Genomic DNA, 12500 nt, shown 5'->3' on the forward strand with positions numbered 1-12500 from the left:
AAAAACAACGCCAACATAAGTCGTGCAGTAGTCTACTTGACTTTCCTAAATATTTTTAATCAATTTTGACTAATCACGATCTTCTCTTATCCAACGCTGTGCAAGACTTATCGTCCACGGTTTCTGCAAAGGTTTTCAAACCTCAACTTCACTAACGCTCGAAGTAATGCGTGACATATTACAGTCGCGTTACCTGCGCAGTTACGTTGCGCACAAACAATTAGCGCGAACGTCCTTAAACTCTTTAATTCATCAATAACAAAGGAAAATTGCAAAACTTTAAGTATGTAATGCGGTACTCAACAACCAAATATGTTTGCAACACTTTCACTTGAACCGCCAAATAAGAACTGAGTTTAGAGTTCTTTGAGGCTTAAAACATTCATTTGGCTTTCATGGAACTGGAGTGTTTACCACTCGATAGAAAGTCTAAGAGTTATCAGCAACAGAAAAGTATTTGGTTTCTACCCATGTAAATCAACTTACTTTACAAAATGCTTGATTTGTAGCATCCTGATATGTTCCACTTTCACATCGCTGAGGTTCCTTGGAGCCCAAAGGACAGAAATGGTCAAGGATGCACTCAAGACCATTGGGATTGCGCACTATTTGCCCAGGTGGACAGTAATAGCCTGCATCACATTTATTGGTTGGCTCGGTGTTTCCAAACCCCTCACAGTAGGAGCCACTTGTGCAGTTAGCGCAGTCTTCCTTCTTTTCATTTTGAGTAGCATTTGAATATGTCCCCGGTGGACAAGGTGTTGGTGAAGCGCTTGCAGACGGGCAATATGAGCCTGCTGGACACTCATCTCCAGTGATCCCATCAGTGGGTCTGTCTGTTTTAGAACCATTGCGACAAAAGAATCCAGCAGCGCAATCTCCCGATGGTTCTGCCAGTGCGTCACTTCCACAGAATGTTCTCTCGGGGCATATGAGTGGTTGAGAGCTTCCCTTTGGACAATAGGTACCATTTAGGCATTTTCCTCCTTTTTCCCCTGGCCTTGCTGCAGTTGTTCCTCCACTGCAGAAGTACCCCGCATCACACAGATCAGTCACATTGGATTGCCCTTAAGTGCAAACGTTAATGGTGAGTATCAAATATTAAAACATTCACAAATTTCAACAATTCTCTACAAAACATAATAATAAACCAGTAAAACTGAAATAGAAAAAAGCTCTCCTTTTAGCCCTTTACATGATCAACCTCAAAAGGAAATATTCCGCAAATTTCTGGAAATAACACGTTCTTCTTCTTAGTTTAACGCTTATTCAATCTAGAATAAGAATAGTCTCTGTGTCGAGATACATTGATTTATTCATGTTTTTCAGAGGACATATCCAATTTATTGGGAGTTTTTAACCTCTTGGTTGCCATGTTCCATTCTATCAACTACAGAGCCATCAGAGAGGATCTCAGCATTCCTATCTTTCCCTTTGTTCCTAATTTGACGCACTGTACGTGATTGTATAGTATTAATACTCTGGAATCAGTCTCAATCCTTTTATGGGGTATTTGGGTACTGCAAACAAAGAAACTGACCTTGCTTATCACAGTAATAACCAGCAGTGCAAGCCACACAATCATCGAGAGAAGATCTGCCAGTCAAACTGTTAAACCTTCCTACAGGGCATTCATTATTGTTGGCATAAGGCGTCCTGAGAGGACAGTAATAGCCTACTGGACATTCCAACGGAGTAGTGGTATTACCACTGCAGTAAAAACCCGCTGGACAGTTCTTACAACTTGCTTGACCACTTGCATTGTTGTACTCTCCGGGGTCACATGGTTGTGGCAATGATGACCCTGATGGACATTGAAAGCCTGGAGGACATATGCCACCAAAAGAAGCATTAGGCCTTGAAGTTGGGGAACCCTCAAGGCAGAAGTATCCTGGATCACATGGGCCAGTCACCTTAGATTGATGCCCAACTTTACAGAAACTGCCGGCAGTGCACTGTGTGCATTCTGCCACCGATCTTAGTTTGCCAACACTTCCAGGTGCAAAAGTTCCAGGTGGACAGGGTGTTTCTGCTGAGACCCCTCGTTCACAATAAAAACCTCCTTCGGGGCATTCACCAAACCATGGTGGGTCATTAACATTATCATCTTGAGGTGTCGCTTTTTTGGCTCCTTTCAAACAGAAGTAACCTGGGTCACATTGACCAGTAACAGTTATTAAGGCAGGAGTTTCACAGTAGTGGCCTGCTAAACAGTATGTGCATTCACTTTCTGCTCGAAGCCCAGTTCTGTTGCCAAATGTACCAACAGGACAGGCTTTCTTTTGTCCATCATTTAATGATCCTTCGAGACAGTAGTAACCCTGAGGACAGGGTGGAGGGTTAATTGTTCCAACCAAGCATTCTGTTCCTGCACTACACACATCACAAGTTGCCTTTCCTTCTATAGCTGCATGAAGACCTGAAATAGCAAAGAACACAAATGACTTCCACTTCACCCTTTGGTGATGTAGTTAAAAACTAGATTCAAGAGAAAATGATTTCAATCTAGCTGAGTCTCATTTCCCTTGTCACTTGCATCAGAAGAAACCTATGTCCAGAACTGCAAATACAGTCTGTAATTAGATGCAAGCCTGTTTTGATATCTAGCATGAAAACCTTAAACTTAGTGTTCTGGCCTTGGTTGTTCAAAAGGGTGGATAGCCCTACCCAGTGGATAAATCACTACCCAGCGGATAAACACTAGCAAAACCAATTGAGTTATCCAGTGAATAATGATCTATTCGGCAGATAGTGCTATCCACCCTTCAAACAATTGGTGCCTGTTTCCAACAACCAAACTCACAAACATAAACATTTCACCCTGTAATAAAGTAAAACTGTCAATCAATTTTTTGAGATGTTGTGGGGGTCTTAGGTCTTAGTTTCTGAAATTTTGCAGGGGTCATTGGTCTTAGATCTTTGCTGGTTTCTGGTTGCTGTTTTTTAGACACCCATTTACTGGAATACTGTCCAGTGGATGTTTTACCAACCTCGTTCCCAGGGTCTCTCGGGCGAGGAGAGACCCTGGTAGGGTCTGGTCACGTGCTTCCGTGACAATTGAAAACACTAGGGAGGGGTGCTCTCTAAACAAGGAATTTGTCGCGTTGAGCTTTGTCGAATTGAAACACAGTTCCTCCAAACACAGCGTTGGCTAAGGTGAGCAATTCTTCAGTGGCCTTCTTGAACAGATTTTTACAATGTAAAACGTCTTTGACTGAACCGCACAATCTACAGCAACTTATCACAGACGATGTATATGTTTTCTTCGGCGTTTGCAAACTATTATCGCCGGACATATCCGCAGAAGAACATATGTTCACATACCGCAGCACGAGAAACTTGGTTTGTTTTGGTGACAACACATTCCGCACTCCCGTAGTCTCAGTATAGACAAAATTCTCACTAAGCTGCCCCTTCCTTCATTGGATAAATTGTCATCTCCCAGATTCTGGGAGACACGTGACCAGACCAGACCCTACCAGGGTCTCTCCTCCTCGCTCGCCCCAGGCGTTAAGATGAGAGACCCTGGGAACAAGGTTGATGTTTTACCTGGGCCGCATTCTTGTGGTTGCTTTCCTGCTTCGCAAAAGTGTCCCTTTGGACAGATGCCTCCTGTTGAGTCATTGTTGGGCTTTGGCAAATTGGCTCCTCGCAGACAAAAATAGCCAGGATCACAGACATCAGAAAAGCTGGTCCTTCCTGTTCCATTGCAGTAATGGCCAAGATCACAAAGTTTGCAATCGCTTACAGATTCACCACTATTCTCTTGGCTATAAAAGAAAATGGAGAGGTGTTCATTTGAGTTCCCTAGAGCCAAAACCATTCAACCACAATACTGTGACTTGGACTACTCTTAACATACATGTAAAGCAAGACCCATGCAAAGGTCTTTGTCTCCCATTCATAATCTGCTGTATTGAAGAAACTTTAAAACGTTCTGTGTGTGCATGCCAATTTTAAACTTAAGCTTTAGTAAGTTCTATCCAATAAAAGTTGAAAAAAGAGCACAATATTACTCTGCAACCATAGTGCCTGGCAGGTGGAAAATCCACCAAGCAAAATGCTGAAAACATTAATGTCAAGTTAATAATTAACTAAATTAATAATCTGAGGAGTCAGGCTTATCAAGTGGTTAGGAGTTGTGCTGGTGCTGGGCAAAATTAACCTCTGAGAAATTTTTTTCTGGTTCAACTGCCTCTTGTCAGCTGTGATTAAATCTTCAATGCTTTAACTTCACTTTAAATTTAGGTTTCAGAGAATTTATTTTTTTTCTCTACATTGGATAACACTTTCTTACTAATCAGCCTTACCGGTATGTTCCCTCTGGACATGGTATTTCACGAGTAGTTCCAGCTGGACAGTAATGTCCTTCAATGCACACCCTGCCCCACTCCAACACACCTTCCTCAAATGTTGGAGTTGGTCTTGTTGCATTCTCCCAGCAAATGTACCCTGCAGCACAATCCCCTGAATAACAGAAAAAACAACATGGTGACCTTTTTGGCCATCTCAAATGTTGACAATTCTGTGGAGTTCGCAATCACTGTATTGGTGCTGGGATGGTGCTGTGATGAGAGAACTCGCCTCCCATCAATGTGGCTCGGGTTCAATTCCCAGATTCAACGTCATATGTGGGTTGAGTTTGATGGTTCTCTTCTCTGCACCGAGAGGTTTTCCTCTCTCCTCAAAAACCAACATTTGATTTGATTTGTGATAATAATATTGTTTATTTCAGTTTACAGTGTCCTCAATTAGTGCTCCAGTGCTAGAAGACTAGACACTTAAATTAAGTTCCTTTCCTTTCCTTTATTGCATTTTCTGTCATACACACCTGTATACTTGTGTCCCATGATTCCCATTGTACACTAGTTGTATCTATTAAAATAGCTAGTTATATGCTCAAACTTTGCATATCTGAGAAAATAATCTGTTCTGGCCCTTACATAAGAATCCCTTTTTATAGGAAGTTGGCACCACAAGATACAGTGTGTGCAGGTGAACACAAAAACCCAAATGGGATTTATCTTAATTTGAATAAATACCTGTGGGAACCGCTTGTGCTGTTGGATTACAGAATTTCCCTCTTGGACAAGATAAGCAGCTTGAGTTATAAGCTTGCTTGGTGTGATTATTAAATGTCCCTGCTGGACATGCAAACTGTCTGTCAGAGCCAGGAGGACAGTAAAAACCCCTTTCACACTCAATTTGGTTGGTCATGTTCTTTGTGGGACAATAATATCCGCCAACACATGGGACACAGCTATTTTTTCTGTCATGAGGTTGATAGGTTCCTGGCAAACAGGGCTGAGGCTCTGAAGATCCTGCACGAGTAAAATGACCGGCAGGGGTAGCTGTAAGATTTGGGGACGTGGATCCCTCAGGGCAATAATACCCAGCATAACATGGTCCCTCTGGGGCTGTCAGTTGCTTCCTTGAACAATAGTATCCCGGATCACAAGGCTGACAATCCTGATCACTTGTTCCCCCGGTGCTCTTACTGTATGTCCCAGGCGAGCAAGAATCAAACTCAAAGGAGCCTGTGACACAGAATGTCCCTTCTGGACATGGCTGGCCGGTGACACCATCATTTGGTGTTCCTGTGTATGCTCCACCAAAGCACACATAGCCTGGGTCACACTGGGCTCTGGGAATGGAAAGACCTTGGGCATCACAGTACCTGTTTGGACAAACAGCTGGAAATTACTCAAGGCAAAACAACTCAGGTGCCAAGGAATGATACTTTTAATGCAGCCACATTTTTGGGCAGAAGGAAGACAGCAAAGTGATAAATGGTAGAGAGGATGTTATAGGTATTAAAATTGACACTAATATTGTCATTAGGGAGTTTTACCAACACCAGTTGCAACACCAATCAAAACATTACAAGAACCAAACCTTTGCCCAGCAATCATAGCTCTTTTGTGAATATTCTGGATATTGTGATAGTTATTTTCTGAATAATTATTGTGGGTTTCAGGAATGATATGGAACTTGGTTTTACTTTACTTCATTGGTGATGTTACCATTGTTGTGGACTTAGTCTCCTATTGTATTTATCAACTGCCTTCCAGTTGGAAATATCATATTAAATGAGTTGTATTTTCCACTGGCCGAGGAATGAAAGAAGTGGAAAATATTATCTAACACACCTCTGGGGTCTGGCCCGAGGGACCTTAGTCAAGTTTTCAGTGCTTTCGTCAGTTGGTTTTTTGCTGTTCGCAATTGTTGACTAAATTTCAGAGCCCCAGTTCCCACCAAGCGCTCAATTGATTAGAGATCTTCTAAGTATCAGTCGGAGGTTTTTTACTGAGGTTGTACTCAGTTTGTATTGTATAACATATTAGGTTGTGCTTGGTTGTGAAATAAAATAGTCAGTTGGCTGCAGTCAGCTTGACGATAGCTCCCAGAGTTGAGTGAGAAATAAGTTTTACCACCCAGGCCCGGGTTACTCAAAGCATGGTTAGCGCTAACCAGAGTTAATGGAAACCTATGGGTGTTGATACCTCTTTAACCCTTTGACGTCCAAACTGGTCTAAACCAGCCAGACTTACTATTTTACTCTGTCTAACGCCAGACGATTTTACTCATCAATGGGGAACCCCTGGGAGTCAATGGGTTAATAACCAACAGCTAGCACAAACCAGGCTTCGAGCAACCCGCCCCAGGTGGTGATGGTCACAGAGTGAAGCCCTGATTGGTAGTGTCCCCTTTACAAGGAAAGACCACAACACCCTCGAGCTAATGGTGCCCTAACTTGTTGTGACTTAAAGTTGTGGGTTCTTTATTGCAAGATGAAACAAATAGTCTCATTATCCCACAAAAATCGAGAGTCTGACCAATTTCTCTTCATTTATTTTATGACCCTGAGTGTTGGTCTGGCCAGTGTTCCACGCAGCAACCTCTGGCATGATAGTCTCATAATCAACCAAGTTAATAAACCAGGAAGGAAAGTGTTGACCTTCACAAAACCTTAAATTTATGTGGTAATTTCACACTGATGCTTTAAACAGGATGGTAAAGAAAAATGTAATAAAATGCATGCTGCATTTTCGCCTTGATGATGTTGCCATTTCCAGCAGAGAAACTTACCACCCAGGAGTGCACTGTGTGCAATCCTCAATAAAGTAGGATCCACTGTTGTTTTTGAATGTTCCAATTGGGCATGGCTGAGGGTCACCTGAGCCAGGAGGACAGTAGTGGCCAGTTGAACAAATTGTGGGAGTCTCAGAACCAGTTGGACAGAAGCTTCCAACGATGCATTCTCTGCAATCTTCTACAAAACGTCCTCCAGACTCATTACGAAAGGTTCCTTTGGGACAGGGCACCTGTTTGGGTCCATAAGAACCAATGCGCAGGCTAGAGACACCATCGGTTATGTTTGTTGGACAATAAAAACCAGGACTACAGTCTTCAGTTTCAAGTTTGGACTTTTCTAAGCAGTACTTCCCAGCAGTACACATGGAGCAATTATATACACTTTCACCATTTGTGTATGGATTAAATGTTCCAACTGGACATGGAATTTCTCTAGGAGTTCCTGCAAAACCAGAAAAAGAAAATCCTCATCTCCACGCCCAGGAGCTCTGACTAAGTAATTAAAGTAAACTTGTAATTTCAAAGAGTAAATCATTACTACAAACCTTCTGGGCAGTAATGTGCTTCGCGGCAATCTTTGGCTGCACTGACACTCTTCAGACCAGTTTCACAATACTTTCCTGCTGGACACAACTTGGTAGTATTCATAGCAGTTTCTGTTGTTGCTTCATCATCACAATATCGGCCTGCTAAACATGTCTGACATACTGATTGCCCCAAATTTGTGTACTTTCCTTTGCCACAAGGCTCTGGTAGTATTGTACCATTCAGACAGAAGTGTCCAGCCAAACAGTCTAAACAGGCCCCTTTATTACCTGCTGGGTTCCCATCAACTTCACCACTTGATGAATTGAAGCCAAATGGCATGTAAGTTCCTGAAACAAGGAACAATCATGTGACTTTTAAGGAACAAAGGGCCACTCAGCCAAACAAATATTACAGCGTGTAAGACTAGGTTTAATAGTTATCCAACACAACCAGCCCAGCAAAATATTTTGTCACCACCACGTCTTTTCTATGGCAATTATCGCGCATGTACCGTATATCTTATTCAAATTTATAAAAAAAATGACACTTTACATGTGACAAAAGTGGTTGGCCCGACCTGGAGGTATGCGAGTAAATTGTACCATTTTAATTGTTTTAATCACTTAAGGGGGGAAGGGGGAGGAGGAGTCTACGAAAAAGGGATACAACATGTCATAGAATTTATCCCAAAGAAAACTCTGTTTTGTTAACAGAAACAAATTATACCGGTATCTTTTTGCCAATCAGTCGGAGTAGCCAGCCATGATAAGTCAAAAGGGCTGTAATGTAATGTAGGATAAATGCTGTAAGATATGCCTGAAACCTAACTGTATGCAACTAACGCTAAAGCCCTTAAAAAGAGTTGAACCTTGTGGCCGTGGCCATACCCACCTATAGGACACGGTGAGGGCTGCACAGACCCTTTTTCACAGAAGTGGCCCTGAGTACAGTTGAGACATTGGTCTTGTCGCCACTTTCCAAACTCTGGATTATAAGTACGATTGGGGCAAGGAAACTGCTCAGCCACACGAGTGCCTTCTGGACAGTAAAACCCAGGTGGACAGGCACCTCGTGGTGCTGCCTCTCCACCGGGACAGTATTTCCCTTCATCACAAATGTCACATTGTGAGGCATCAAACAGGTCAGTCCTGTTAGAGTATGTACCAGGAAGACAAGGAAATTTGGTCGCTGAACCAGTTCCTGAGGGAACAAAGGAAACTGTTTTTATACACCTGTAGTGATTGTGTAATTTGTGCAGTGTCATTGCACAGTTGTTAAGTGATAGAGACACTAATATAAGCAGGAGGATCTGAATGGGTGATTTCAATGGCTTGCACATGGGTTCTATACAGATATCAAATAACAAAATATGGTATTTATCAATTATAGTTAATGTATTGAAACAGATTTTTAAATCGCAGTCAGAGCAACTAAAATGCATAAAAATCTACAAGATATCAATAAAAACTAATTAAATGTGAGTTATCAAAAGGAGAGATCATAAGAATATACACATGTAGATATGTATAATATACATATGAGAATATGAAAAACGTCTTTTTCTTTTCCTCTATGCTATGCGTTTCATCGCGGCTGTGGCTCATCACACATACACTGAAGAAAAGTAAAGCCTCTATAGGTTTCGGTCACAACAAAAGAAATACACTGCACATAGCTGTATACATGTAGAATCCAAAGGAGTTTTAAAGGGGCTTTGTCACTCTCTTTTAGCATTGTTTGAAAACCCAAAATATGTCTTGTCATCAACTGAATTTTTAAAAAAATTAGAGTATTCAATGTACTCTCTCTGAATAACAAAGCCAAAATTTAATAATGATATTAGTGTTCTATTCAAATACCCTCAATCACACTCCAAAATGCACGAAATGCATTCTAAGAGGCCCAAATTTCAAAATGTGCCACAGGGAGGATGCCCCCGTACCACCCTACAAAGCTTGTGCCTTCAGCCCTTGAAAAATGCTTTCAGTGTCACAGTGTTATCCATTCTCAGCCTTCTCCTCAGATTTTGCTGCTTACTAAAATTCCTCTTGAAAGTTACCCTGTAAATAATATCAAGGGTATGATCTACCAGCATCTGTGATCAACAATGCATGTTTCTGGATATGTTGTCAGTATTCCATGATAACAAAAATACAGTTACATGTATTACCACTGTGTAATTTATAAGTTACAGAAGAATGATCAGGGTAACAATTGAAAAGTGTTGGTATATACGGCATAATGAATGTGACCATTTCTCAGGTGACTATCACCGTGATGAATTACTGAGTGACGAATTTAACAACTCTAAATCATTAGATACTGTTTCAAAGTATGGCCATTCAAATTAAAACTTGTAGTAATGGCATTCTACAGAGCAAGGGTGGTGACATTTGTGTGTACTGTAAGTCATTAATGGCCCTTCAGTTGTGCTTGTAATTCTGATAGTCAGTCCCCATCCAAATGAGCAAGTTAAAAACAGTCTCATTAATATTGTTTTAAGAGCAGGGAAACAATAATTTACAGTCTGCAAATTGCAATGATTGAAATAATAAATTGTATTTCTTGATCAATATTAGGAAGAATTTTGAACAAAGAATATGGGATTATCTGCAGCCACTCACCTTCTGGACAGTAATGCCCAGGGAGACAATCAGTGTAAGTGTTGTTGTTGTTGATGCCAGTTCCCCAGCCACAAATCTTTCCTCTTGGGCAAATTAGGCATTCATGTGGAAGAGTCAAACCTGCTCTGTCACCATACGTTCCAGGAGGGCAAGGGAACTGATGCCCAGCTATAGTGCCATTTGGGCAATAATAACCTTCATAGCATAACTCGGTGGCATTCACTTGTCCTGACTGAGGACAGAAAAAACCTGCTGTGCAGGGGATACAGTTCAACAGAAATCCCACTTTCCAGTTTGGGTTGTATGTACCTGGTGGGCATGGTATAGGCGTGACTGTGGGTTCTGTTAGTGAGCCATCTGGACAATAAGAGCCAGGCGGACAAGCCTTGCATTCTGTGTAATTTTTAAGACCAAATTCATCATTGTAATATCCAGCATGGCAAGCGAATTGAGTTCTTGAACCTGTGCCATTGGGGCAATAGTAACCAGGCGGACACAGGCTTGGCTGAGTGGAACCAGCCACACAATAACTACCAGCAGTACAAGGTAAGCAAGCCAGTGATTCTGATGACTGGTTGACGTTAGGGTTGTAAGTCCCTGCAGGGCACGGAAATTGGTTGGGAAATTTCGTCCCCAGTGGACAATAATGACCTGTTGGACAAATATTTGGTGTATAATCCACTGTGCCACTGTTCTGACAAAAATAACCCAATGGACAAGCCTTACAGGCTTCCTGGGATTGTGAACCATTAAAGGGATTGTATGTCCCAGGTGGGCAAGGAAAAAGAGTTCTTCCATCACACCAACCGCCTTCAGAACAAACATCTGAAAGACAAAAAAAATGATTCAGGTAATGTCCCGTAATTTTACACCTGGTCATTTGATTAAGTCATATTGTAGCTATTTATAATGTACATGTTTAAGTTTAGAAGCCCAATCGAATGTAAACTCATTTTATTGATAAATGTTTATGACAGCACAAATATGAATCCGTCGTCAAAAAAATAGTAGCAAGCAAAAAGGTCCTAAAACATGTGATCTGCTTGCCCCAAGCACATGATGTCCTAATCTCACAAGAAACATGTAAACAACAACTTAACAGATGATATAGTGTAAGTTCATTAAAACTTCCATTTGTATTTCTTAACAGTACAATTCTCAGTTGATTTGGCTGATCAATTTTTCAACTTGCATCAAACCAGTTGAAAAGGTCGAAGTAGTATGAATAACTGTCATGGGCTTGATCAAGTCGGTTGCTTAGCTTCAGATTTTTATTACAGAATTCTTGAAGTTTCAAGTTCAATTTATTTTGCGCTATTTACTAAACTTTTACTAAAAAAAGGGCATCAGAAAATACGTTAATTTTTATAAGGTTTCTCATTTATACATGCATAGCAGCCGAAGAAGCAAAAGCTTTCTTAAGTTGGCAAGTAATTATGAAGAGAATAAATGAGGGAGCATTATGATCAGAGATGGGGAAAAAAAAGCATAAAAAGCATGAGTAAGGAGATTAATGCCCAAGTCGCCAGCCGAGGGTAGGTGCCCAAGAAGCCTGGGGGCTGCAACCGCAGTCACATACCCAAGGCGCTAAAACACCCGAATGGCCTGCCCAACCGGCAACCAAGCCACAAGCCCCCCGCGCCAGGCCCTCCTCAGGCACCCATCACACTTGAGCCAGATAGCTCAGTGGAAACAAAAAATAAATAAATAAATAAATAAAGAAAGAAAATACAAAAAAACAAAAACAAAACCAAAAACAAAAAAGAATACAAAAAAAAGGGAGGATAGGGAGGGAACGCCGACAAACGCTAAACTCCCAATTCGACTCACAACGCCATGCCAACAGAGCAGCAAACACATGGGACAACAACGCATGGAACTAACCAGGAATCCTGCTGGACAAAGTCAGCCCCAGGGCTCCCCCAACCTTAAGACTGCTGCAAACGATACAGAACCCCTCAAACGCTAACAAATGCTACTGACCAGACTAGCTCCTGGTCATAAACCATGTAACTATAACAAACGTTACAGAACGCACCAAAACGCTCAACAAACGCTAACAGACGGCCAAGACACTGACAACCGCCTGCAAAACACTATTGACCAGACTAGCTCCTAGTCGTTAACTATGTTAAATTTCATTTAACTATATTTAATACAATAATAATAAGATAGATGTACAGATTGTATGATGATTTACCACTGTAATTTAATTTAATAATTATTATTTAACTTAAATAATATAATATGATA

The 12500-nt window shown here is 41.3% G+C and overlaps 1 protein-coding gene across 1 annotated transcript in view; it reads right to left on the reverse strand.

The window, feature by feature from the left end:
* Positions 1 to 12500, reverse strand: part of LOC138028243 (uncharacterized) — an 88994-nt gene that overhangs the window by 60891 nt on the left and 15603 nt on the right. Inside the window, exons 14-22 of the mRNA XM_068875709.1 lie at positions 10248 to 11072; positions 8515 to 8823; positions 7641 to 7970; positions 7090 to 7537; positions 5043 to 5677; positions 4311 to 4467; positions 3550 to 3770; positions 1541 to 2419; positions 487 to 1067 (exon numbers count right to left, since the gene is read on the reverse strand). Of these exons, the coding sequence (XP_068731810.1) occupies positions 487 to 1067; positions 1541 to 2419; positions 3550 to 3770; positions 4311 to 4467; positions 5043 to 5677; positions 7090 to 7537; positions 7641 to 7970; positions 8515 to 8823; positions 10248 to 11072 (4385 nt within the window). The remainder of the gene's footprint in view (positions 1 to 486; positions 1068 to 1540; positions 2420 to 3549; positions 3771 to 4310; positions 4468 to 5042; positions 5678 to 7089; positions 7538 to 7640; positions 7971 to 8514; positions 8824 to 10247; positions 11073 to 12500) is intronic.

The sequence above is a fragment of the Montipora capricornis genome, chromosome 13 (genome assembly GCF_036669925.1).
Source record: "Montipora capricornis isolate CH-2021 chromosome 13, ASM3666992v2, whole genome shotgun sequence".
In the NCBI taxonomy this organism is placed as follows: domain Eukaryota; kingdom Metazoa; phylum Cnidaria; class Anthozoa; order Scleractinia; family Acroporidae; genus Montipora; species Montipora capricornis.